At 45.0% G+C, this 27,083-nt stretch overlaps 1 protein-coding gene across 5 annotated transcripts in view; it reads left to right on the top strand.

Annotated features, from left to right (window-relative positions):
* RAE1 (Transducin/WD40 repeat-like superfamily protein) overlaps nucleotides 1–26,742 on the top strand; it is a 45,505-nt gene extending 18,763 nt beyond the window's left edge. For 2 of the 5 annotated variants that reach the window (XR_015265768.1, XR_015265767.1), the window contains exons 3-14: nucleotides 9,400–9,486; nucleotides 9,571–9,639; nucleotides 9,721–9,914; nucleotides 10,120–10,261; nucleotides 11,228–11,308; nucleotides 11,393–11,521; nucleotides 18,415–18,492; nucleotides 24,106–24,177; nucleotides 24,930–25,010; nucleotides 25,908–25,947; nucleotides 26,040–26,121; nucleotides 26,356–26,742. Coding sequence is in view for 3 of the 5 variants with exons in the window: in XM_086797765.1 (XP_086653891.1) it covers nucleotides 9,400–9,486; nucleotides 9,571–9,639; nucleotides 9,721–9,914; nucleotides 10,120–10,261; nucleotides 11,228–11,308; nucleotides 11,393–11,521; nucleotides 18,415–18,492; nucleotides 24,106–24,177; nucleotides 24,930–25,010; nucleotides 25,908–25,961 (987 nt within the window). In the remaining 2 variants the exon portion in view is untranslated. Of the gene's footprint in view, nucleotides 1–9,399; nucleotides 9,487–9,570; nucleotides 9,640–9,720; nucleotides 9,915–10,119; nucleotides 10,262–11,227; nucleotides 11,309–11,392; nucleotides 11,522–18,414; nucleotides 18,493–24,105; nucleotides 24,178–24,929; nucleotides 25,011–25,907; nucleotides 26,222–26,355 lie in introns of those variants that run through there. The other 3 variants (XM_086797765.1, XM_086797766.1, XM_086797767.1) reach the window with 2 other exon arrangements.
* Nucleotides 26,743–27,083: the final 341 nt, after the last annotated feature.

Below are 27,083 nucleotides of genomic sequence, written 5' to 3'. Positions count from 1 at the left end.
TTGAGTTCCTCTGATCATCCTCAATCTGATGGCCAGACTGAAAGAGTGAATCAGATTATGGAGGATATGCTTCGAGCATATGTATCCAAAAGACAGAGTTCATGGGAGGATTATCTTCCTATGTTAGAATTTGCATATAACAGTACTAAGCATACGAGTACAGGGTTTAGTCCTTTCATGCTTATGTATGGTTTTTTACCTAGATCCGTTACAGTAGGATTCTCAGGACTTCACCATGATGCAGTACGTAATTTTTTGCAAGATATGCAGGAAATGTTACAAGTTGCGAAGGAATCTATTAGAAGTGCTCAAGACCGAGACAGATTTTATTCTAATAGACATCGTTCACCCAGAGAGTTCTCTGAAGGAACGATGGTGTATTTGCGAGTTCCGAAAGATTCCGAGACTTTACGGACAGGTCGATCTCCGAAATTATCTCCTAGATACTGTGGACCATTTCGTGTTACACGACGGATTGGTTCAGTTGCATATGAATTGGATTTGCCTTCTCATGTGAAAGTTCATCCTGTATTTCATGTTAGTAGACTTAAGGAAGTACTGGGTGGAGCAGATCAGTTAGTTACTTCTCAAGAAATTGTAGATGTCGAGGACATGACATTTGTTCTGTACGAACCTGAAAGGATTCTTGGATTTCGTGAAAGAAGATTGCGTAATACGCTTATCACGGAATACAAGATCAAGTGGAAGGATCGTGTTGAGGAGGACGCTACATGGGAGACATTGACTACTCTTCAAAGAGATTACCCTGGCTTTTAGTGAGCTCAGGAGTGACATCTTAGAGGAAGGGGAGTATGTCATGTGCACAGTGTGTATCTACCGTGTGCTACACGCACGCAAGACTAGTTTCGAGGCTTGGGGAAGCTTGGAGCTAGGCAGGTTGATTGACGAGCCGAGTTAGGGATAGACTAACAGGCGGGCACCCAAGTATGGACGGGCGGGCGTCCAAGTGTGGACGCCCGATGACCGGCCAAGAGCCTATAAAAGGGTGGCCAAGGTTAGTTATTGGGATATAGAGAGTCTCACGAGTTTGTGAGAGCTCTATGGTCTTGGAGCCTGGATCTAGTGCAGACGTGCACCTGCTTTATGCAGCCGAGGCCGGCAGCAATCTCGAGGCCCGCGAGAGTAGCTTTGTGGCGGTATGGGACGTCGCGAGGAGGAGATTGGTCGGCACGTCAACGTAGTTAGCTCAGCTCGTGGCTCGGTGGGGACAGCCAAGACTGTGGGCTTGCCCACGGCTGTCATGGTTGGGAGGTGAGTCAGGCCTGCACCCCCTTGTTGTTTATTCGTTTGTTTGCAGGTTTTGAGTCTTGTACCAGGAACGATCACGAGGAGATCCGTTGGGGATTTGACATTGCTTCTCAGTCTTCTCCCCGTCAGTGTTGCGAAAGGGTTAATCGGTGCCCAGTTCTTTGCACCTTCTCTTCTCCACGCTGACTACCATGGTGAATACGTGTGAGGCCTTTCCGCTAGGCGAAGGGCCTAGCGGAAAGGCAGACGGGCCAGCATAGCAAGCCAGCCCAGGAGGGAGAGAGGCGAACAGTGAAGGGAAGAGAGAGAAAGAGAGAGAGGCGGGAGAGAGGCAGTGAAGAGAGAGAGAGAGAGAGAGAGAGAGAGAGAGAGAGAGAGAGAGAGAGAGAGAGAGAGAGAGAGAGAGAGAGAGAGAGAGAGAGAGAGAGAGAGAGAGAGAGAGAGAGAGAGAGAGAGGAGAGAGAGGCGGGAGAGAGGCGACGAACAGCGGAGAGAGAGAGAGAGAGAGAGAGAGAGAGAGAGAGGTGGGCGAACAGTGAAGCGGACAGTGAAGCGAAGAGAGAGAGAGAGAGAGAGAGAGAGAGAGAGAGAGAGAGAGAGAGAGAGAGAGAGAGAGAGAGATTCCCTTTGCCCGTCGGAATCAGAGAAGGAGAGAGAGGATATCCCTTTCGCTTCAGTTGCCGACTGCATGAGAAGAAGAGAGAGAGAAAAAGAGAGGGAAAAACTCGTTTCGCTTCAGTCGGGGTTGTCTTGTGGTGAGCTAGCCAATCCATTCTTTCTCCTATGAACAATTGAAATGTCACGTAAAGCTGCTTTTCAAGTTCGGCTGATTCTAGGAGAAGGAGAAGAAAGAAAGATTTTATTAACGTCTTCCAAAAGACCAAACTCGGCCTATGAGACAAATCAGTGTACCTGTGTGGGGGATCCTCTGTCATCCCAACAAAATGAAAAAGTACTGAACGAAAAAGCTGAATCTGGGTGTGCTATAAGTACAATAGGGGAGGGGATGGAGCTCTACTACTAGGAGAATGCAAAGCTATATGCATGGAGTATACAATCATGATATGCAACCTAGCTAGCTCCATCCTGTACCATACTGGGGGTATCAAATGGTATACATCAATGCAGGGGGTGTCCACAGCTCCCTGAAGAACATGCCTGGGTCTGCTCTGAAGCGAGCTTGTCGCTCCGCACCCTTTCTGTGAGACTGAGCTCTGATCTCTCTCATCTCTCTCTCTCGTATAGGCGTGGTGTCCGAAGGCCGAGTGTCCTCTGTCTCCTGTGGGCTCTGAGTGTCTCTGCTCTCTGGAGAGTAATTCCTTGCTGTGTAGGGGCTGGGGGTGGGGTGGATCTGTGAAAAAATGTAGTAATGATGTCTGGAGCTGTCTCAGCTTGTAATGATGTCTCTCTGTGATGCTGTATGTCTAGAATGAATCTCCCCAGTATGCGCTGGTCTGCTGCCTCAAAGATCTAGCGTAGGAAATGTGGCTCTCTGAATAAAAGGGGATATCTCTCTCTCACGGCTGTATATGCTTTGCATCTGCATACATAATGCTCCTCACTCTCCACCTCCTCTCTGCACAATCTGCATACCCTCTCCTCTCGGGGGATCCGTGCTGCTCTGCCAGTCTCGATCTTCAGTCGATGTGATGAGACTCTAAGCTGACCAATAGCTACTCGGGAGCCGTGTGGTAAAAAGCCCTCCATGTATCTAGGCCTCTCTATAAATCCATCATCAGTGATACTCATGAAGTGATCTTTGTAGTATAGCATCTTCGGTGGAAGAGGCTGTGTAGGCGATATCCATGTCTCTCGTGTATAGAGCCACCATAGGTCCTGTCTCAATACTCTGTTCCTCTCACTATGAGAGAGACGGATATGTGGTGCATCCCTGTCATACTGGAATGGTGGTAGATGATCCATGTCTAGGCCATGCTGTGAGAACCAATGTGTGACTTGTGCATACCATGATCCTCTGTCTCCTGCCTCAACCAGCTATCTAGATGCCTCAAAAGCTCTGTATGACAATATGTCCTATGGCATCTCTCTGAATCTCTTAGCAGGCATATAGTCTGGAATATGGCCTCTACCATCATAGGAGGCGCAGCAAACTCTGCTCGGATAATGTCATGAGGTACTGATGGTTTGCTGCGTATCATGCGTGCCATCATGAGGGCCTGTGGTCTCTCTATCTGTGTCCACCAATGGGTAGCAAGGCCTGGCGCCCATACTGCTGCTCCGTATATCAGTGCCGGTGTGACTAATGCGTCAAATAGCCACCCCTTCGTTCGGGGCTCATGAAAATGCGTGTGGTGGCACTGTTGCATATCCCCGTGTCAATCTAGCTCTGGCTGCTGAACCCATGGTGAAGTGCGTGGCTGCTGCAGAGAAGGTAAACCCTAGGTACACGTATGATGTCACCACCTCCACCTGGCGTCCTGCGAGAGTGAATGTGAACTGACTCCTACCCTGTCTCGATGTATGGAAGACCATAACGTTGGTTTTCCCAAGGTTCATAGTAAGACCCCTCTGTGTGCAGAAATCATCGAGTGCATGTAGATGCTGTTGTAGACCTCTTGGAGACTCCTGGAGACCCCTCTGGTTTTCCCAAGGTTCACAGTAAGGTTCACAGTAAGACCCCTCTGTGTGCAGAAATCATCGAGTGCATGTAGATGCTGTTGTAGACCTCCTGGAGACTTAGACACTAATACAATATCATCAGCATAAAGCATAATATGTACTGAGGTACCTGCTAGATCAACTCCATCTCCGCCTCCCCGTGTAATGAAGTCACCCACCTCATCAATGTATAACCCAAATAGCGTGGGGGAAAGTGGGCATCCTTGCTTCACACCAATGGTGCTAGCAATAGTCTCGGACATACCTCTTGGGCATCTGACTCGCCCAAAAACCTGCTCATATAATGCATAGATGCCCCATGTCATAGCTGCTGGTATGCCAAGAGACTGCAGGCGCTGAAAGAGCCTCTCTCGTGGTACTGTGTCAAATGCCTTGTGGAAATCCACAAAGCAACAATAGAGCTTTCTCTTCCTTACTCTGGCTTGATCAATCATACATCTCAAAGTGAATACATGGTCAGTGGTAGAGAAATCTCTCATGAAGCTTGCCTACTGTGATGATCTAAACCTGCTCGCTCTGCATATAAGCTAAGCTCTTGCTCCAACGCTGCACCATAGAGTTTGGCCAACACGTGGCCAACCATAACCGTCCCGTAGTTGCTCGGATCGAGCATATCCCCTGTTTTGTGGATCGGCACGATGGTGTGCATCGTCCACTCCGCAAGCTAACCCACTGCTAGTGCCCTGTTAAACAAAGTGTGCAAGAAAAGGAGCCAAAGAATCTACTGCATATATGAGATGCTCACCCTGTAGGCCCATATGGTCGGCGGCCCGTCCATGCTGTAGGTGACGGATAGCTTCCTTTACCATCGAGTGGGTAAAGAAGCTAGCTGTGGTAGGTCGAGGCTCCTGTGGCTGAGGTATAGGTGGCTGCTGTGGGGCGTGGTATAGGCCCTCTGCATATGTGTGCCATGTCTGTGGGTCTGCAATGGGTGTCGGTGTCTGGGGCTCTGTGAAGTGCCGCCATGAGATAGGGCTATCTCTACTCATGAAGAAATGGAAGATCTCTAGCTCCTATATCTCTGCGAAGAGCTGCCTTTTGCGGCGAGTAAGTCTCCTCATCTCTCTCCTCGACTCTTGCTCTGTGATGGCTCCCAAGGCTCTGTGTATGCGGAGCCGTGAGTATAGGGCTCTGCACTCGTCATCATACCATCTGTTCTGGGGCATAGTCCCAGGTCTCGCAGGCTCTTCTGAGTGGACACAATGTGGGAAGCTCTGTAATGCAGCCGTGTGTAGGAGTGATGCCAGCTGGGCTGTAATGGTATCCATAGGTGCCAGGGGATCCATGAGTAGGAGCCCATCCTCTACTCTGCCAGTGTATATGTCTACCATGTCATGTGTGAAGTAGATGGTAGTGTGTGGCATCGGTATGTGGGGGGTTGGTGATACTGGTGATCCGGCTAGTGAAAATGCCAAGTATATATGATCTGCCCCAATAGGACGAGGTGGGATGGAGAATGAGGTGACAAGCTGTGATGCCTCCAAAGACCCCATAATGTAGTCTACCACCGTGCCTCCGGTCCGTGTATGACCCCCATGTGGGAAGCATGTCAGCCCTCCTGATCCCGGCCACTGTAGCATCCCCTTATAAATAACGAGACGAGCCTGGCTCCCAACTCTAGTAAGTGGTCCCCGTAATGTCCTTTGTCTGGTCCAGTGTTCTCTGATGCTCGACTAGCCCCTATCTCCTTTGGATCCATAGGGTGGAGGATCTCCATGTCATCATGGTCATACACCTCACACTGTCTGCTCTCTGTGTGGGCATTGAAGTCACCCGTAAGAAATACTTCCCCTAGTGTAGAATAATGCATAATCTCCTCTGACAGACAAGTGTATGGCGAGGCTCCTGTCTCCTCCTCCTGTGGCATGTCCTCTGTAATGACATAGGAGGATCCCGATGGAGGAAAGTAACATAGGGCTATGTATATAACCCTGTCCTGTGAGAGCTGTAAGCTGAAGCACATGTATCTGGCCTCTGGATCCTGTGCTACCACTCTCAGTCTCCCCTGTAGCTCCCGTCTGAATAGAACTGCTACTCCCCCCGATCCTCTCGAGGTACCCTGGCGTGTGGTCCTCCTGTATGCTGACTCCCACTGGAATCCCTCTACTCAAGGTAGCCCTCTCTCTGGGTTCTGATGTGTCTCTGTCAGAAGTATGATGTCTCTCCTCACCATAACATGCTCCAGTCGTCCAAGCTGCACCCATAGTGAACCATTACAGTTCCATACTGCCATGTGTATCTCTGTCAGTGGCCTGGTTTGTGTCCCATAGGCCCCAAACCGCTAATCCATGGGCCGGCCATCAATGATGACCCGACCATCTCGATAGAAGGCCTTCTTGCCTTCTCTCCTCGCGTGTAAGACTCGTGGCATGCAAGCTCTCCTATGCACTAGCTGCATCCTCGTGAGATCATTATCCAAGAAAATAGGAGCTCCCTCTAAGCCTCGTAGTATGACCCCTCTTCCTCATGAAGGTGACCCTTTCCGTCTTTCCTGCAAACTGTAGGATCAGGGCTCGCTTGCGTGTTGAGTCTTTCCCGGCTCTCCATGCTTTGGTGAAGGGGAGAGGGTCCTCTTCCCTGTAGCCTAGCTTCATGCATAGAAGCTGTCCATCTTTCTCGGGAGTGGAGTTGGGTGTCTCGGCCATACCTGTGACTCGAATGTTGAGGCGGCGGGCATGCCTCATCTTCTCCTCAATGGTGGTGTGAATGATTTGATGTTCTTTCCTTTGAGTCTCCTCCCTCACTTCTTTACGGATGTTCTTCTTCACCACCTCAACCCATCCTGATTGCTTGGCTTCGAGTTTTCCCTCCATGTCCTTTGTGATCTCTTGGAGATCAGTGTTGTCATTGATCTCCCTTTCTTCCTTCTCAGTGTTCTTGACGGCTACCAGTTCCACTTTCAATGCACTCACCTCCTCCTCGAGTGCTATGTTCTCTTGTTCAAGGTCCATGACCCATGCTTCAAGGGCCATGATGTGCCGGTGTAGTTTGTTCTCCACCTCATTGAGGCTAGAATCGGATGTCTTCTTGTTCTCCTTGATTAGTGCCTTCATTGCCGTCTCGAGGGCCTCGAGTTTCTCTTGGAGACTCAGGGCCATTCCTCGAGATTACTCTGCAGCCCTTCCCACAGGCATGGAGGAGAGAGAGAGAAATGAAATGTTATATTAACGTCTTCAAAAGGCCATAATGACGAATGAGACCAAAAAGTTACATCATGGTGGATCTGATACAATGTCTGGATAAAAAATTAGAAAATGAAAAATAAAGATGATACTACTGGCACCTAGAAAATGAAACTGGAACTGGAAGGTAAACAGAAACCCTTATAGGGTGTGAATATAGTGAGGGGGGGGGGTACGTTATGGAGGTGAGTGGAGTACAGTGAGACAGAGAGAGTTATGTTGCTGCCTTGGGGGTCTGAGGAAGGCTGGGTGGGAAAAGAGAGCCACAGGGGCTACCGGACAGGCAGACGGGCCAGCATAGCGCCAGCAGGGCAGCGAGGCGGAGGGGCTAGTGGGCGGCAGTAGCGAACAGCGGGCGGCGAACAGAGAGACGGAAAGAGAGAGATGGCGGGGTGTGCTGGGCACAACAGGCGAGGCGAAATAGGGGGTGATGGGCAGCGGGCGCACAGTGCGAGCGGAGGGGCTAGCGGGCGGCAATAGCGAATAGCGGGCGGCAGTAGCGAACGGCAGTAGCGAACAGCGGGCGCACAGTGCAAGCGGAGGGGCTAGCGGGCGGCAGTATAGAGAGAGAGAGAGAGAGAGAGAGAGAGAGAGAGAGAGAGAGAGTCCTTTTTGCTTCAGTCCCTCGGGTGCAGGAGAGAGAGAGAGAAAGATGTAACCCCTTTGCGCTTCAGTCGGCTGATTCCAGGAGAAGGAGAGAGTTGGGTATGCTCCCTGCTTCAGTTCGTTGATTGCTTCTTAGTCTTCTCCCCGTCAATGTTGCGAAAGGGTCAATCGGTGCCCAGTTCTTTGCACCTTCTCTTCTCCACGCTGACTACCATGGTGAATACGTGAGGCCTCCAGATAGTTTCCACGTGGCCATCGATGCCCTTCTTATTTGTTTTATTTTAAATATCACAAGCCTTCATAAAAGGGCACAAGTCTTTCTATATAAATGACTTAAAAGTTGGGGTGCCCATTGGGGTGTTCACAACCATTTTTAATGTGGGTGTGAACACTCCACCTTATAAAAACATAACTAAGGCTTAGACATGGTTTTTGAACCTTTCGACGGCCAATTTTGGTGCCTGCAAAAAGCCAATCGCCATTCAACAAGCAAAGGCATCCACATAGTCTCGTAGCTAGTAGTTCTAGGCGTCCTGGAGCGCTACGAGACCGAACATAGGCAAGCTTGCAGGGCACGAAAACAAGTCATGCATCTAGTAAATCTGTTATCTTCGCACATACATAAAATGAAGTGCATATGCAAATATACATCGGAAATCCCCGTTCTCAAACCATGTATGTCACCCAGCCTCTAGGGAACTATTCATACTAGATGACCCCGATCTGGCCTACTAGTCACACTAGCATTGCCAGACGTGCTACTGATCATATCAACAAAGCTCTCATCCCTTTGGAAATATCAGTCCATGTCATAGGACTGCTGATCATATCAGCAAAGCCCAAATACTGGACATTTGGAGGTTGATTTACTAGTCAAATTGGTGTCCAAATGCATCGAAAGATCCAGAGAGAATCTATCTTTGCATTTATTTGAGGATACCTTTTTGTTCAGGGAGCCAAACGGTGACAATAAGTACAAACTCGGCTCACGAGACGGGACAGTCAAGAAACATAAAAGGGGAGGATGCTCTTCTCCTCCGGCTGGCTGCTGTAGGAGGAGAAGGCTATCTCGTACGATGGGGGTGGGTCACACAGGTGGTCTATAGTGCCAAGTGGCCTCACCACCACTGTTAGTGAGAAAGGGACCATGGCTCCATATCCTCAGGAAGGCCTCTCGGGGCTTCCGCATGCAGATTGAGCCACCATGAAGCTTCCCCCATTGTCCATGGAGGGTATGAATGATATCGAGCTAGATTCTCCGGATGGACTCCACTGGCGGGGTGAGGGTGACTTCGATGGCCTTGCTGCATCGATCTCTCCAGATGTGCCATGCATCAATACTGCTGCAAATCTTCTGTGTTTGGCTAGAACTTGGAGTCCAGTGACCAGTAGATGGAGCTTGGCCTGGCACTTCTGGGCATCTTTTCTTGCTACTGGGTATGCCCCTTTTATTGTGTTTGTTTCATTTGAGGCCAGATCCTGTACAGCTGTTTTGGTACCATGATGCAGCACCGTGCTGTTGTTTGGCTATTTGCTATTGAAAAAACACAAATTTGTGTAATTTTGAATGGGTGTTTGAAAGACTTCTTTTTATGATTGGCTAGCCATTCCTGTCTTAATTATTCAAATAGCAACATCTAACATTTCTGAAAGGCTTGCATTATTTGTCTTTCTCATCGTGCATAGCTTTGTTTGGGTGCAGGTTACTCAGCCTCCTTCAGATGGAATTTCAAGCCTTAGTTTTAGTCCCAAAGCAAATCATTTAGTCGCTACATCCTGGGACAATCAGGTTGGTTTTCGTTTTCAGCACGGCGCCTTCTATTTGGAGTTGAAGAATTCATTTTCTTGGTGCACTTTTTAATTGCCTGTGTAGGTTCGTTGCTGGGAAATCCAGCAATATGGAACCAGTGTTCCAAAGGCAGCCATATCACATGATCAGCCCGTAAGAAGAAATATTTATCTTTTCCCAGATTTCTAATGCATTGAAGCTTCCTTGAATCCCACTTGCTCTTTCTATATACAGGTTCTGTGTTCTTCATGGAAGGATGATGGCACAACAGTGTTTTCAGGAGGATGTGACAAGCAGGCAAAGATGTGGCCACTTCTATCTGGTGGTCAGGCTGTCACTGTGGGCATTCATGAGGCACCTATAAAGGAGATCGAATGGATTCCGGAGATGAACCTTCTTGTGACAGGAAGCTGGGACAAAACACTGAAGTAATCTTCACATTCCTTCTGTTATGTCTATGGCTGAAAGTATATGGTAGGGTTACACAAATGCAATTGAGATTTTGGAGTCCCCACTACAACATAAAGTCTTTGCAGAATGAAAATTAATGCAAATAAAAACTTTTATATGTAAATTCTATACTACAGCTTCATCAGCCCTTCGCCCGTCTTTGAATGGCCTGACATGGTGCAGATATTGGGATTTGCGACAATCAAATCCAGTACACACGCAGATGCTTCCAGAGAAATGCTACGCCATAAGCATTCGGCATCCTCTCATGGTGGTTGCGACTGCTGAGCGCCATGTTGTTATATTCAACCTTGCAACTCCTCAGGTCTTCATGGTTTTTTCCTGATTGACTGCTTCTTTAAAGTTTCTGTTTTTAAAAACAAGAAAATTCCTTTGGATCAAAGCCACCATTTTTTGACCTTTTTAACTACCTAATTCAGGGAATCTTTATTAGTGTGTATGGAGAGTTTTTATGTAAAGAAATTATTATTTGCAGTGCATGTTGAATCTCTACCTGCTGCTTCTTTGCTTGCCGAGAAATGCTAGGCATAGAAGCTAAGAACCGAAGAAGCAGAAGCATGAGAGCAACAAAACAGTAAGACAATCTTTTGTAACTTGCACAATTGAAAGTGGACAGAGTAAAGTTGAGTGCTGAATGACTCGAGTACAGTGAATGGTAGGTGGCCCAAATTACAAGACTCCGAGGCAATAAAGAGGGAGCACTCGATAGGTTGTGGAGGGGCCACATGATAGCCATTGGGCAATGTGGTCACTGCTGAAGCGTTGGGATGCCCTTGTTTCAAGCGTAGGTCAAATCGTTGTGTGCCTCCTCATACTGTAGGTGTGGGCTTTGCCGGTAAGGTAGATTGAAGCGTAAAGCCTATAGGACTTTTATGTGCTCTTTGTCATCTAAGTCTTAACAAGGTATGTGGTTGGGCTGAAGTTTGCCTGAAGGGATTCCAATTTTATTTGATATATCATCTCCCACTTGATTTTTAAGAGTAGTCTGCAAATTAGAACTTTGGATTCTGGTGTAGAGAGGCTAGAATTCTTCGAGGATTTCAGTTCCTCTTGAGAGTTTGGGAGACGCCAATAGGACCTGTGCATCTCTCGAATCAAAGGAAAATTTTCAGTGCTCCTTAGGTGGCTTATCTATAGTTACGCTGCTGATCATCTAAAGCTGAATTTTCATTAGATTTTGATTGAAGAGACTAGACATTATTTTCCAGGTAATTTGTGTGGTTGGAAAGCTTATCAATTATCACGTTTTCTTCTGGTTCATAATTTGCAGACAGAGTACAAAAGAATTCAGTCGCCGCTTAAGTACCAGACACGATGTGTTGCTACATTCCCTGACAAGCAGGGTTTTTTGGTGAGCCACTGTCTAGTCTCTCTTATGCACTGGGGCCATTTTTGATTTGGAACTGAAATTCTATGGCTGTTGCTCTATAATCAGCTGGGATCAATTGAGGGTAGAGTAGCTGTGCAGCATATTGAGGATGCGCAGCAGTCCAAAAACTTCACATTCAAATGCCACAGGGACAATAATGACATTTATGCAGTAAATGCCATCAATTTTCATCCTGTAAGTGATATTTGTCTGCATGTTCCACCCATGTTGGCTTTTTTTTATTGGTAACCTTTTTTCTGGTCACACATTTTTAGTCATAGAAGACCAAATGCTACATAGTGTTTATGGCATCTGTCTGGCTTTTAACTGAAGTAGCACTTGTGGGCATATACTGAACTCAAAGAAGAATGAGGCACCAGCAGCATACCTGTATTGCACAGGCAAAATCTCATTAAGTTGTAAGTGGCATAGATAAATCCTATAAAGTGAAATCTTATCCTGATGGTACCCCAATTTACATGGACCAATTTGGTAGGTTGCAATTTCAGCCTCCAATTATGTCAAAATAAAAGTGCAGAGCTGAGGAGCTTTTGAGCTCAAACATTTCTCTCCTTCAGTCTTGTGAAAAGTTTTTGAATCCATGGCAGGTTTTGTTCATGTTTTTGTCTATGAGGGATAGAGATCTATGAGGGCTGTGTATATCCCTAGGGTGTTGTACAGCATTGCATTTTGATATGGTGGGATGGCTGTAGATGTACGGAAGCACTTTCAACTGAACTAAAAGAAGAATGAGGCACCAGAAGCATACCTGTATTTCATGTGTGGCCAATGGAAATGCCGGCCAACCAAGGTCAAGTTTCTATGTATGCTGAGTTGTCCCACACTAGGTGCGTTATGGCTCTCGTGCAATATCAAGCTTGTTGTCCAGATCAGTGGGCACACAAATCTTACCATCCTTGAATAGTAATCTATCTCTAACGGAATACTTTTCTATATCTTTCTCTTAGCAGCACTCATTGGAGTGTGCGGAACACTCGGATCTCGTGGGCTACAACTGACTTGGACCAATCCGACCAAAATGGGAATTATGTTGGCAATGCCCTTTGAGAGGTAGATAGAAGTCGATTGTTATCTCAGTAAAAGAGATAGCATTGACCTCAGGGATCCTACTAAGGGCATCAACAATCCAATTAGTTACTCCCTTACGGTAACAGATCTCAAAGTCGAACTCCTACATGAGGTCAACCCAGGTGGCTTTTCGACCCTTCAGGTCGGGTTGATCACAAATATACTTTAACGAGTGGTGATCTGGTGAGACAACAAATCGTGATCCATACAAGTAGTGTCTCCATATTTTCTTTGCATGGATAATAGCCAGAAGCTCCTTTCCTTGGTAGGAAACCTCATCTGTGCATCTGAAAGCTTCTTGCTCTCAAAGGCTATGGGTCTCTCATCTTGGAACAAGGCAGTACCTACTACTGTCTACATAGTCACTGGCATCATCCGTTTCAACCATGAACTAGGATCCACGATCTGCCTCATAGGCACTGAAGTGACTAGCTCCTTTAGTGCTCTAAAACCAATCCGACTTGTCACTCCAAACCATTGGAGGACTTATCTTGACCTTCTTGCTTCTCACCCCCTATAAAAGATGAGTCAAAGGGATAGCAATCTTGGCATAAGCCTCGACAAGCTTCCTGAAAAAGCGAGTGAAACCAAGAAATGTTTTCTCCTGCCTAATCATCTGTGGAATCGGCCATTCCAGTATCTTCCGAACCTTATTTGGATCAATCTTTACACCATCAACAATCCTTAACACTATGTGACCCAAATACAAGAGTGCTCGGTTGAAGAAATCACACTTTGACTCCTTCGCATACAACTTCTCTTGTTTGACTATCTCCAAGACAACTGGGAGTGTTGTATGTGCTCTTCCAATGACCTACTGTAAATCAACATGTCATCCAAGAAGAAAACAATCCACTTTCCCATATATGGACAAATTAAATCGTTCATTGAAAAGTAGCAGGATCATTGGTCAACGCAAAAGGTAGGATCAAAACTCATAGTGGTGGCCATAGCGCGTCCGGAACACAATCTTAGGCACGTCCTCAGGTTTAATCCTTATTTGATGATAGCTTGACCATAGATCAATTTTGGTGAAATACTTAGCACCTTGAAGACGATCTACCAGGTCATCCATCCTCGGCAGAGCGTACCTATTCTTGACAGTGAGTTTCTTCAAGCCTTTGTAATCTACAGAGAAGGGCATGCTACCATCTTTCTTCCGTGACAGAAGAACGAGAGCGGTCGATGGAGACTTACTAGACTGAACAAAACCTTTACGAAGATAATCTTCGAGATACCGAGCAATGTGGTCCTCCTTTTGGCCAAACTGATAAGGTTGTCAGGAGATGGGATTACTACTAGCTAATATCTCAATGGCATGATGAATTCCTCTCTTGGTTGGCGGAACATTTGGTAACTCACTCGGAAATACATCACGGAACTTTAAATTTTGTTGTTCTTTAGAAACTTCACTACTTGAGATAGAATTACATTCACAAGCAGATGATCTTAACAAAATTTCAAAATTTAAAAAATCATGAAAACAACAATATGATCCACAATTTGAATCACAAAGAGCAAGCTTGATATATATCCTTGGCCAAAGCTCGAGTCAAGTTTACATCACAAAATCCACATGAGATATCACCACGGATTACATAAGTTCCACCGTCATGAACGAATGAGAGCCTATGAGACCGATAATCCAACATTATCGTCTTGCTCTTACAAAAAAACCAGGACATTCCCAAGATCAAGTCCACCCTATCAAGATTGATAATGTGGAAGTCCAAAGCCTCCTGGTAGTCCTGAATGTGGACTTATAGTCTAGGTACCATTTGATCCCCCATTTCCACGTCTCTAGCCTTGGCAAGATTGATCACATAATGTGTAACATGCGGAAGCTTACAGACAGGATTATACTTTGAATAACGAATATTCAGCACCTTGGTTCCAGATGATCGCACAATGTAGTGGATGGAAGAGAGAGAGAGAGAGAGAGAGAGAGAGAGAGAGAGAGAGAGGCATAGTACACCCGATTGGGTCCCACATACCCTCTGTAGGCCCCCCACCAAGGATGGTGTATTTGCTTTATTGAATGATGAGAAAAGGCTCGAATCTATATATCTCCCTGTGGCTGTAAACCTTCAGCCTGTGGTTGATGTGGTTCTTGACCTTCAAGCTTCACCTTTGCTTAGGGATTCCCTTTGGCTGTCCTGGCCCTTGGAACGCTTCAGCACTTTGTGAATTATAAGATGCCTAAAAGACTTTCTAGACTATGCTTTATATAGCCTCTTCAAATGCGGGTCGGTGGATGCAAACCGGGGTTGGCCTGTTCTATTATCTCCATGACCTAATTATCAAGCATATAAAATGCGCCTTGTTTGCCCATTGTGCTGGCCGCCTTGTGCACTGTCCTGACTGCTGCCTATGGTCTGTCCAGGCCGCCTTTGAGGCTGGCCGCTTGCTGGGCTGGCCTCGATGGCTGGCCAACAGGCTGCCCAGGCCATCTGGGAGGGTGTCAGAATATGTAGCGGAGATGAAGACAAGATCTAAAAACACCTAGAGCAAGTGCACAGCAGAAAAAGGCAGAAATGAGAGAGAGAGAGAGAGAGAGAGAGAGAGAAGCGTATAACTCTGCTATATACACAAGAAAATCCCGGAATACAAGATAAATAGTGTGGGGAGCAAGGGGCCATTTTATATGGCCCCAGGCAGCCAGTCGGCCTGCTGAAAAACAGCTGACAGCATGCAAAAATGCCCACGACCAGCTCTGGTGCAGTCGGCGAGGTCAACACACCAGGTCGAGTCCCCAGTGTCAAGTTGGCTAGCATCTGGAATAGCCGACAGGAACAAAACAGCCTCCCACACCAGGGAAAAAATGGGAAAAATATGGAAAGTGGGGAAAAATGAGTAAACACCTAAATCGCACCCACAAAAGAGGCCCTGGTGTAAATATACAGACAGGAGATGACTGCCAATAGAGAGGGGGGGAGGTGTTGGGAGGTGTGAGGGCACCGCACCAGGGCAGCATGGGTAGCCCATGGCCCTGCTCTTCATGCATTCCTAAATGCAACCATATGCTTCCTACTTAGATGCTTGGTATCTGGCTAGAAGCCGAACACCTAGAACACTTGTCATCAGTTCAGAGGGGAACTCACAGTACGGACTAGCACTGCTTCATGTGCGGGACTTGCACACCTGACCAAGACCATGTACGAGACTTGTACACCTGACCTTAGACGCTTAGAGTGGAACCCTAGTTGACTCGTCCCGGATTGGGGCTCACAAGGGAATAGTTTCCAGTCCAGGTCTTGCACCTGCTGGTACAGATATGTCCACGTGGCATCCAAGTGCGGGATGCATGTGACATCTCCTTCTATTTAACTTGATGGAAGCTGTAAAGCCTCCAAATAGTCCGTCAATAATGCTGAAAAATCTTCAAAGAAGTTCTTGCTAAGCCACACCGCTTTGTGTGTCTCTTGTTCTTGAAACTTCGTGAGGGACTTTCTTTCTTTTCGGCAAGAGCGCTGCTTGAAACGATATAGAAGGATCTGCTCTGGAACCATAAATTCAGATTCGTCCACTAAATCTGGTTCCTGTTCATCGTGCTTCTTGATTTAGGACAATCTTGATACATTTCACAAATGCTTCACAATCCACATTGAAAGCTTTGTGTAACTTCGGAATTATCAATACCGGTCCACTTATGATAGTTTCCTTGAGACGGAAGAATGCATCCCTCATCCACTACCCATTTGAACACTACATTCTTCTTGTTAGCTCATACAATGGCGAGGCAATCCAAGAAAAATGTAGAATGAAGCACGATTAGTATGAGCATAGACCAAGAAAGCTTCCTACTTCATGTATGAATGTTTACTGCGCCCAATTTCGAATGGCGTCTATCCTGACCTTGAATAGCCTTGAATGTGTACACACAACTTGCCTATGATAGGTGTAACTTGCATCTCTTCACCCACAAAAGCGGCTTCCCCTTCCATTTCGGGTCCCAAGTCCCCTTCCTCAATGCCCAAAGCGGTGAGCATTTGCATGGAGATGAAGTTATCCATTGCTCAATCATCAAATTCCCTTCTACATTCACCTTAGGCTACCTGTCATACTCGTTCTTTTTGTATTGCAAGCATTCCCTAAACAAGTGGTCTTTGCTTCCTCATGCAAAACACTTTCCCTCTTTAGCATATTCCTCTCTTTGCTCCGGGATGAGACCAACTTTGTGCCTGTTGTCGTCTTGAGATGAAGTATTTCTCCCACCTCCTTGGGCATCTTTGAAGTCTCTTCTTGGCGGCTGTCCACCTTTTTACAGGTTTTGGACAGCCCTTTCCTTGCTGCTCTTTTGAGCATTTTCATCCGTGTCGGAATGCTATAATGTTTTGCTTGAATTGCTTTGTGGCAAGGGCTGAAGCAATAAGCTCTTGCAAAGTTTGGGTTTTTTGCATCTACGCTTGTTGGTAGATGGGTTGTATTCTGGATTCGAATTTTCTTCTCTTGTTGGGCTCAGTAACGTGCACAAATGGTGAGACCTCTAAGTAGATCTTCCAAAACTTTGTAACATGACTTAGTGTCCTTTTGATCTATTTTGTTCGACTTGCAGATGATCTTCTTCGTGGCATTTGGGGGCGAAAATTGTGCATAGAATCTCTCTTTAGACTCTTTCCAATAGCTGATGGGATAAGACGAGAGCTTCTCTCAATCCACCAAAGTGCAACCGGACCGTTTTAGAAAGATACCTTCATGGCATATCTTTAAACTTTTCGTTTTGTTTTTTGGCATACTGTTCCTCCCCTTCATGTTTCCGTTTTCCCCTTTCCAATCATCTTCGGTATGATGTGATACATGTGCTCTCCGGGTGGCCTTCGTGCATGCATGGGTACATCCCTTTTTGCATCTCCTTGCTTATGAGAATACTCTAAGGCATGAGTATCATGGGCTGCATGTTCATCATGTAAATTACCTGCGTTAATGAGAAAATTTCAGCCAATCTGTGGTCTCTCCATGAGCCACTTCAATAGGCAAAGTCCCATGTCCTGCACGACGAGCATGTTCACTCACCATGAAAGGCATAACTGGCATGCGCATATCTTTCATCCTTTGATCCATGAGGTGATGAGGCATGGCGAGAAGTAACCGAAGCCTCCTCTCTATTGACAAAAGATTTTATTTTGCGAGAAATAGCACCACCCGGCTCTATGCGACACGGTTTCTTGAATTTCAGCTTACTTGCTTCACCCTCCAACACATCTTTCTTGCGGATGAGATATGTAAAAACTAGCTTCACACGCAACTCCTTTGCCATGGAGTCAAATGTGTGGTCCACCATAGATTCAGCCTTTGTGGCTTGCCGGTGAACTGGACTTTATAGTAGGCAGTCACATGAAAACAGTTCACGTGAAAACAGTTTCAAACATGCAAACATGTGTGCATGTGCACTTTGTTATGAACAAAGCTTCTGGTCATGGAACATGTACATCACTAGCATTTCCGGGCACAAGTTTGGCACATTGGAAAGCGCAGAAATTGGGGTCCTAGGCGCTCGGATCCACGCACAGGCGACAAATGGGCATGGAAACTACGGTCCGAGGCGCTTGGATCCACATAGTCGCCTCAATACATGCGGCATGAAGGTTGCTTGACCCCCGTAAATTGGCACGATATCCCTTCCCTGAATTTGACACCAAGACACCAAGACAATGTCATCTGCATAGAACTATTTGGAAACCACTACCTGGGCGAGTAGTGAGCGTGTGCTCCCAAAGCTCTGTCTGCTATCTCATCAATATTAGACCAAAGTGGTAGGAGAGAGTGGGCAATCCTGTTTGCTGCTATCTCATCAACGTATAGACCAAAGAGTGAGTGAGTGAGTGAGTGTGTGTGTGTGTGAGAAATGAAATGAAATGATATATTAACGTCCTCAAAAGGCCAAAATGACCTATGAGACCAAAAAGGTTACAACAATTGGTGGATCTGATACAATGTCGAGAGAGAGAGAGAGAGAGAGAGAGAGAGAGAGAGAGAGAACTTGTTTATGATTATTGTAGGTGCATTCAACTTTTGCCACGGCCGGCTCTGATGGAGCGTACAATTTTTGGGACAAAGAAAATAAACAGAGATTAAAGGTTTGTTGGGGTCCCCAGATTTCAAAAAATTTCAAGTTGGTGCTAATAAGGGGTTGAATCTTATTAAGAGCATTGTATTCGCTTTTTCATTGCTTCTCTGAATGTGATTTGCATGTCATGCCTTGAATGGATGGGGCCTTGCTTAGGCACCCATGTATGTATTCATTGTCGTGTCTTGTAATTAGAACTGCTGGTTCCGTGGCTTAGTAGATCATCTATTATCTCAAACAGGTCATTACACACTTGCAATCAAATAAAGGTGCATCAGAGCATGCTTTGCAATTTTCACCACATTTTGCAATTTTCCTACACAACATGCGTTCAATAGTGAGCTCACACAAAAGAGAAAGGCAGACTGCATTGCCTTTTATATTATCCTTGGACTAGACTCATCATTGGAAGCTGTGAACTTGGAAGGGGATCCCCCATGCACCTGGATCCCTTCTTTCTCTTGTGCTGGATGATTCTGATTTGGTGCATTGTGGTTTGCTAGCCTTCCTTATTTCACTTTTTTTTTTTGGGTAATCTGAATGTATGTGTATTTGATTTTGTTAGTGATATTCAATGCACTCTCTCCACTAGGGGGCTTCTATGTGGAGCCTACAGTTCGACGCCGCTCCAGGGATCTCTCTCCACTAGGTATCCCATGTTGGGCCTCCAGTCTGATGCCGTGCTAGTGTGCACGTATCTTGGACGGAACATACTTCTCCCCTTAAGGACCATTGATGTCCTCAACAATGAAGCTGGGGAATTGGGCTTTGAGATTCCTCGCAGAGTTCAGTGTAGACTCCCTCTTTGATCTCCCCCTCCACTTAATCAAGTAGTCATCATAAGCAGAACATCTTGAATGCTTCGTACGTTGATCTAGAAGCGCTTCGTGTTCTCCCCAGGAATATACTCGGTTCGTTCTATCCTGCATATCCTTTGTCATGACAACATTGGCATGCTGCCTTTGTGGTGAAGAAGGTGACAATAGAGGTAGCTTCGGCCATTACTTTGTTCATCCACACTAACTTTCCCGTATCCTTCATGAGCAAGTCAATGCAATGGGAGGCACAAGGCGTCCATACTATGGAGGGATAGTCCTGCTCCAGCAATTTCCCCATCCGATGGCAATTTGAAGCGTTGTTGATGATGACTTGCACCATGTTCTCTGGTCCGACCTACATTTCACAATGCATATGAATGGATGCAATGAGCATATGAGACTTAGTCATGACATAGCCACATATGGCATATGCCAAACTTTAAACTTTAAAGACTTGAGCGCAATTTGAAACTTACTTCCATGATGCCTTGCTTAATATAGCAATATATGAATGTGCCCGATGTTTTCCTCCCCACCTTTCTGGAATCCACGCCCGGCACAAAGTATGTGCCAATAGGATAAGAGAGAAGTATGTTGATGATGCCTCTCTTCTTCCGGTCACTTCATCCGTTGGAGAGGATGCTACACCCATACTTGATGCTGCCCACCTCGGATTGAGAGATCTATCGATTCTCTCCTTTTCATCCACATCCTCTTTGTGCGCATGTCATGATAGGAGATGCCGGTCCATCCTTCACATGGGCCTACATTTGCAATGGCTTTCACCATTGACTTCATAGTTGCATTCCGTACGCGTACTCATCTGATGAGTACCTTCAGCACTTTTCGTACCACTCCATACGTACCGTACCTCGTACAGATAAGGTCTTCATACCAAATATGAGGTTCAATGTACAACACTTATTTGGCTCATTTTTTAATTATTTTAGTGGTCAGTGGTCATTTCTCAGTATGGATGTAAGATGTTTCTTATTTTACACACACACACACACACACACACACACACACGCACATATGTACACACACGCACACACACACACACACACACACACACACACACACACATATATATATACACACATATGTATATATATATTACACACACACACACACACACACACACATATAAAACCGTGAACGTACTTAAAGTACTTATCTTGATGCGTACTTTACGTACTCGTACCGCACACGCACCATACCTAAAGTACTCAACCACTATGATTGACTTCCATTGATCTACCTTGAGCACATGGAATGAGAGATTGCACTCAATAATGGTGCGTGCAATCTCTATATCCGCTAACCGGTGCCGTTCTCGGAGATGTGATAGAGAAGAAGAGAGACCTCTAGTGGCTTGGGCAAGAGTGCAATCTCTATATCTGCTAACCGTTGCCGTTCTCGGAGATGTGATAGAGAAGAAGAGACACCTCTAGTGGCTTGGGCAAGAGTGGCTTGTCTCATGGGAGACTCAAACCTTTGCTTCTTTGCGGCACCGACGGAGGCGGTGGGGGAGGATGTATCACAAGGCGAGGAAATGATCTCATCATCCACCCTTGAGCTTCTACCACTATCATGGTGAGCACCCAATCCACCTTTGATCTTGTTGAAGATCTCATTGGATATAGCTAGGGGGACTTCCTTGCATGGCGCAACTTGCCTCTCCACCTTTCCGAGATGTTGGAGAAGCCTAGTAACTCCACTTGTGTATTGTTTGCCACAATACTTACAAGTCCACCTATATGACTTGGACTTTCCATCGGCTTTCTCTACATGGATAGCATGCACATTGAAGGCTTCATTCTTCTTCCTCCTCATTGTAATAGAGGTACAAGGAGAACTTAGAAGTTAGAAGAGATGGATAGGCTTTTGAGAGAGAGAGAGAGAGAGAGAGAGAGAGAGAGAGAGAGGCTTGAGAAAATGAGAGAGAGGCTTGACTCTTGAGAGAGAGAGAGAGAGAGAGAGAGAGAGAGAGAGGCTTGAGAAAATGAGAGAGAGGCTTGACTCTTGAGAGAGAGAGAGAGAGAGAGAGAGAGAGAGCCTAGAGGCTTGAGAGAGAGAGAGATAGAGAGGGAGAGAGGCTTGAAAGAGTGGCTTGATAGTTGAGAGAGAGAGAGGGGGGGGGCTTGATAGTTGAGACTAGAGAGAGAGAGAGAGAGAGGCTAGAGCTTCAAGAATCAAAGTTCAAGGCTCAAGCTATGTAGCAACTAGCATGGAGATTGGAGCTTCAAAGTTCAAGGCTCAATGTTGAATGTGAGGGAAGCTTGGGAGGGAGGGCATTTTATAGGAGGTGCTCAAGAGAGGCCATATGGCATAGCCAAAGGCTTGGCCCAAGACAAGGCAAAGAAAACAGTCATAAAACGGGCAACACAACGGGTAGAAAACGACGGAAGAAACGGATAGAAAACGGCGAAAAAAGGGACAGAAAATTGTGAAAAAACGATAACTATACCGACGACCAACGGTATTATTGTACTGTACGATATCGTATAGTATCGTACTGTACGAACCGGTTCGTACCGGTACGAAAAACAACTATGGTTAAACCATACTCTATAAGTGACACTTATTGCTAGGAGAAATGTCACGAAACTGATACCAATGCCTAATACATATTTCACATCTCTCTCATAGTACAGGTGGCACTATGTACCACGATGAGGCTCTGTAGCAACACTCTTTGCTGGGGCGGCTGTGTTGAACTTAACCCTGGTGTAACACTTCCCTAGAAACTGGATGGTCTGTGCTTGCTTACAGGAATGGTTTGTAGAGGTCTCGAATGTCTCCATATGGTCTACTACGGACAAATTTGCAAACTAGTGTGGTGGTCTCCAATGAGGTCACCGAGGTAGGTAGGAGCTAGAGGTCTGCTTTTGGAAATGGATAGTTGAGGACAGCCTCTCTTATAGAAAGTGGAGTGGTTACCATGGAGTCCTTTGGAACAGGGTTCACAATTGTAACATGCTGATCGAACGAGCAGTAGAGAAAGAATGTGTGACTTAAAATATACGGGGGTGGATAGAAATGGGAAAGGGAGGTTGGGGCAAGAAAGAGAGGAGAGAGAAGGGGTGATGCGTGGGGTTGGGGAAGCTGTCATTGTTGCAGGACCTTTGGTACATGGAGATTTGAATATACCACAAATTAATTAATTAATAAATTAACCATAGAATTTGCACCATACGATAGCATAAACTCAAGAAGATAAAAATCAAAGAACACAAGATTGGGTTCAATCTTCTCTCCTGACGTGTGTGGCTCCTCTCTCACACGCGCTATTTGAATCATATTTCAAGTCCTTTGAGCCATAAATAGCATAGCTTTTCCAAAATTGGGCTTTTACAAAATTGAACCATAGTCCAATGCTTTTAAAGTATCTTTTCGAAAATAAACCTTGCCCAACATGTGTACAATGGGCCAAACCATACAAAATTAATTATTTTGCACACGTGCAAGGCTAGATAATTCCGTCCAGTGTCCACCTTCGTTGTCCCGAACTTATGATCTATACTCAAAAATAGTCCACAGTGTTAGATTACAAGTACTTTGGATTTACTTACAAAAATAATAATGACAAGTGCTAAACATTATCTAGATTCACTCTTGATTATTCACTACTATGTGAAACATAATTAATTGGATTCACTCCCACGTTGGATTGACTCACAATGTCTTCACATGCGTCGCATGTGTCACAGAGTTGATCGGATTCACTCACAATCAAACTCTCATATTAACACCACACGTCTCACACGTGTTACCGTTGATCGGATTCACTCACAATCAACTTAGCTTGGGCACGTCTCACACATGTTACCGTTGATCGGATTCACTCATATTCAACTTAGCTTGGATACTCAAGATATTCTTTTCACTTATTGGGTCACCCAACAATTAATAAATTAATTACCGTAATAGACACAGGGGAGGAGGGGGCAGGGAGGGTGCATGCACACGTTTTAATTTTGTGGTTGTGGGTTTATTATTATTATTATTATTATTATTATTGGGGGGGGGGGTGTCGGTGGGTTTGTAAAGCACCAGCTTGTTTCTCCCAGAATTTTTACTAGAAGGCCTTCCTCTTTGCTTGATATAGAAACCTTGTATTTAAGAGACCTATGCAATCATGAGGCTCTTTGTTCCAGTGCATTCAATCCTTGATATTAGTGTATTTTCAACATCAAAAGCAAGTCAATTCTTGGTGTATTTATCCTACACTTTTGTAGGTCTTCTAGTCTCTAAGAGGTTATGTGGGATGTTCTGCATCGGCACAAAGGATCCACTTTCCTTTGTATGTCCTTACACCTCTAGCAAGTGTTAATGCTTTCAATCTCAGCTATGTCACCATCTTCAACCGCATCACTGGTGCAGGCATAAAGCCTCAGCTTTCTTTTGAAAAAGCTTTTCCATTCCACAGTCTCCTCTTGCTGTTCACAAATTTAAGTGCCTCTTCACAGTTACTTTAAGCAAGGTAACTGTACAAGTTCAAGTGCAATCCACATCTATCTAACAGCGAGCCTCAAGACATGATACTTCTACTGCAACGTATTCGCAATTAGTTGTTGTCTGCAATGTATGAGCAGTTAGGCATTTGTTGTGGAATTAGGTTTTTTATGGAGGTTTCGTGGTCCATTAGAATGATGATTCTTTGAAGAAAGTCAAAACAACTTGAGCTGCAAGATTTCTCTTTTCAAAGGTCATAGTTTGATTTACAGGTTGTGTTAGCTTTGTGAGTTTTCAATGATTTAAAGCAATGATCTCAAAATTGATCTTTGGTTCCTTCTTTGCAGGCTATGCAGCGATGCAATCAACCTATTCCTTGCAGCACGTTCAATCTTGATGGGACAATTTTTGCATATGCTGTAAGGAGGCTTACTTTTTATGGGAAGGCTGATTCTGGTTGTGCCATTGTGTTTGGAGGATTCTAAACAATGACTGTTGGAGTTTTGGGAGTATGAGGTGGGAGATTTGGGTTTTGTGCGGGAATGGATTGGAATGAAAAAAATAGAAAGAGAGATTAACCAAGTATTTTGTACGAGTGGCAAGACATGGTTTGCCTTGACCCGTGCATCTTCTTAGGCTATGCAATTGTTACTTTACTCTTTTTTTATTTATTTTTTATTTTTTGGGGGGGGGGGGTGGGGTTGCTTCTTTCTGCTGTGCTAGCAGACATGCAGATTTCTTGTGAAATCTTTGTCCAAGTTGCAGCTAGCTGTTTTTTTGTTTGTTCTTTCTATCCAAAGTGGTGCAATTGCCTGACCAGCTACCGCGTGGGGTGTGCATGTGTGTTTGCGTGAAAGAGAGCACGCGTGCTCTCGAGAATTGGTGCTCCGGAGAAGTGATAGAAGCTGTGTGATGGTTAATCTACGAAGATTTGTGTACTAAGGTTACATATGTTTATGCACGAGCCTGCACCTAGTATTGGACCTTGATGATGCGAGTGGGGATGTCATCACAGGTAGTCTGCATGATGGAGTTGATGATTTGAAGCTTTGTGAGTAGATTTTGGAGTCAAGGTTGCACGTCGTTGGGAAATAACCTTATCTTTATCTACTTGGCAAAGTGTCCACGAACCTTTATACTACATGATTTCTAATGAAAGTGCCATTTTCAGGTTAGCTATGACTGGAGCAAGGGTGCAGAGAACCACAATCCAGTCACTGCAAAGAATTACGTTTTACTTCATCCTACTCAGGTGGTTATTTATATATTGTCAACACTGTTATTTAGGAGAGAGAAAGCATGTGCTGCAGAAGGTTTCTATTAGATCTCTATATGTAATAAAGACTTAACGAAACTTAAGACTAATATATTCAGTGAAAAGCTATTTGTGTGCCCTCTTAACTGCCCTCTTTTTGTTCTTCACAAAAGAGGTAAAGAGTAGAAGTTTTAGCTGTCAAAAGTTAGGTCACCTTCAAGTGACAATCTTTCAGGCCGTGTAATAATAGTGTTTATCCAAAGCCCTAGTATGTATCCTCAACCTTTCAGTTGTACATTTGGCCTTCTAAAGGAGCTTTTTTCTTTAGTAGGTCTCTTCAATAAGAGAAAAATGTCATGGTGAAGAAGCCGCACTTAAGTTAGCACTTAAGTTACAATTACTACAAACACCACTTTATAAACTCGTGATACTTTTGGTGCATATCTAAGACTAGTGTCACACGCCAAGTACTTGCAAAAAGTGGTCTTTCCTCCTGCCCAACCTGACCAAGTTTGTGTCACAATGACAAGGTTGTCTCTTATCAGCCTCTCCAGCTATCTGTGAGAGTTGTCACTGACCTAGATCTGTCTGATCTCACTGGGCTGGTGGTCACTCCATAAATGGGGGCTTATAACAAATGACTAAGATTAAAGGTTATTCTACGGAATGTCACAGAAAAGGTGAACTACCTGATGTCAAGTGACGTATATGGGTGTCAGACTAACTCCACATCCCGAGCATGTCCTAGCTTTACCATGTTGTCTGTAGATAATGCATGTTTTGCTTCTCTATATCATCTGAGTGTACAGTTCAATTTCAAGTGTGGCTTGGATCAATATCTGTATTAAAGAGTAGAGAAAATTTGTTTTGTTCACTCTTGTTTTTTGTGTCCAGGAGTCTGAGATCAAAGCCAAACCACGTGGGGCGCCTTCAGGTGGAAAGAAGTGAATAAGTAGTTTATCTGAGTGTAAAGTGTAAAGATGATGGTGGCTACTCACTGAAGTCAAAATTTTGTATACTGTGTAGTACGATGAGTTTTCTTCCCTTCTTAGTGGAAGCAACCTCCTGTTGAGTATAGTGGTGGTTGAACACCCAAGCAGTCCTCCAGGTTTGTGAGAGCATCTTGAGCATTGAGTCTCGTTTTGCAACTTAAAAAAAAAAGGGCTGAAACAAACAGAGGCAGAACATGAAAAGTAAGGTAGCTAAAACACAAGCTGTTTCAATTTGGTGTGCAAAAGATACTACTTTGATTATTGCCGATCAAAGTTCTAATGCTTTTGATGAAGGAGCACAGAGTTTGCCTTGTACTAACACACATTGAATGCACGTGTCTACCTTCTAGGCCTCTTTTTTCATTTCAAACACTGGCAACCTCAAGTGCTTTTCAAGATCTAGTGGAGAACTTTGATGAGGGCCTTGGACAAAGAACAAGGAAAAGCGCTTCTGTATATGTGACCTCTCTTGTAATATAAATGATTGTCACGTTTCCTTGACATGTATGAAGCACATCACGTGTAAAAAAATGTAATCATCTAATTGTTACTTTTGTTTTAGTATTAAATTCCATGCTGGTCATCTTGGACGGAATTGCAAGTGATCCACATATAAGTCATATGTACAGACATACATGTATCCAAACACAATGTAACCTGACTCTTATGTGTGCTTTCTTGCATTTCTTTACTATGTATACTCTTTTGTAAACATGCAAACATTACAATCTTCTAAATATCGATTATAAATACCAGCCTCAATGCATGTTTCTTGGGCCTTAGTTTTGTCTCCAAAAATGGACCCAAGAGTGCTATTTCAAGGTGGAAAGAGCATGGGAAGATGATGGAAGTGGCCTCAAAACACCTTGCAAGATGATGGAACTCAACTCAAGGCACATCTCAATTGGAGTTATCAAATCCACATCAAGGACCTGTTACCTAAATAGTGTGTTTTCTCCTGGCATGTAATTAGCCTATTCTAGTTGGTCGTGGTTGCTTTGCTTGTATTAGGAGGGGAAGGAACTTTTGGCAAGGACAGCAGGCAATGAGTGTGAAAAAGGAATGTGACCCAAGAGAG

Source organism: Cibotium barometz, chromosome 66 (genome assembly GCF_041138505.1).
Source record: "Cibotium barometz isolate CiBa-2024 chromosome 66, ASM4113850v1, whole genome shotgun sequence".
Taxonomy (NCBI): domain Eukaryota; kingdom Viridiplantae; phylum Streptophyta; class Polypodiopsida; order Cyatheales; family Cibotiaceae; genus Cibotium; species Cibotium barometz.
This window is presented reverse-complemented; position numbering and strand designations above follow the sequence as displayed.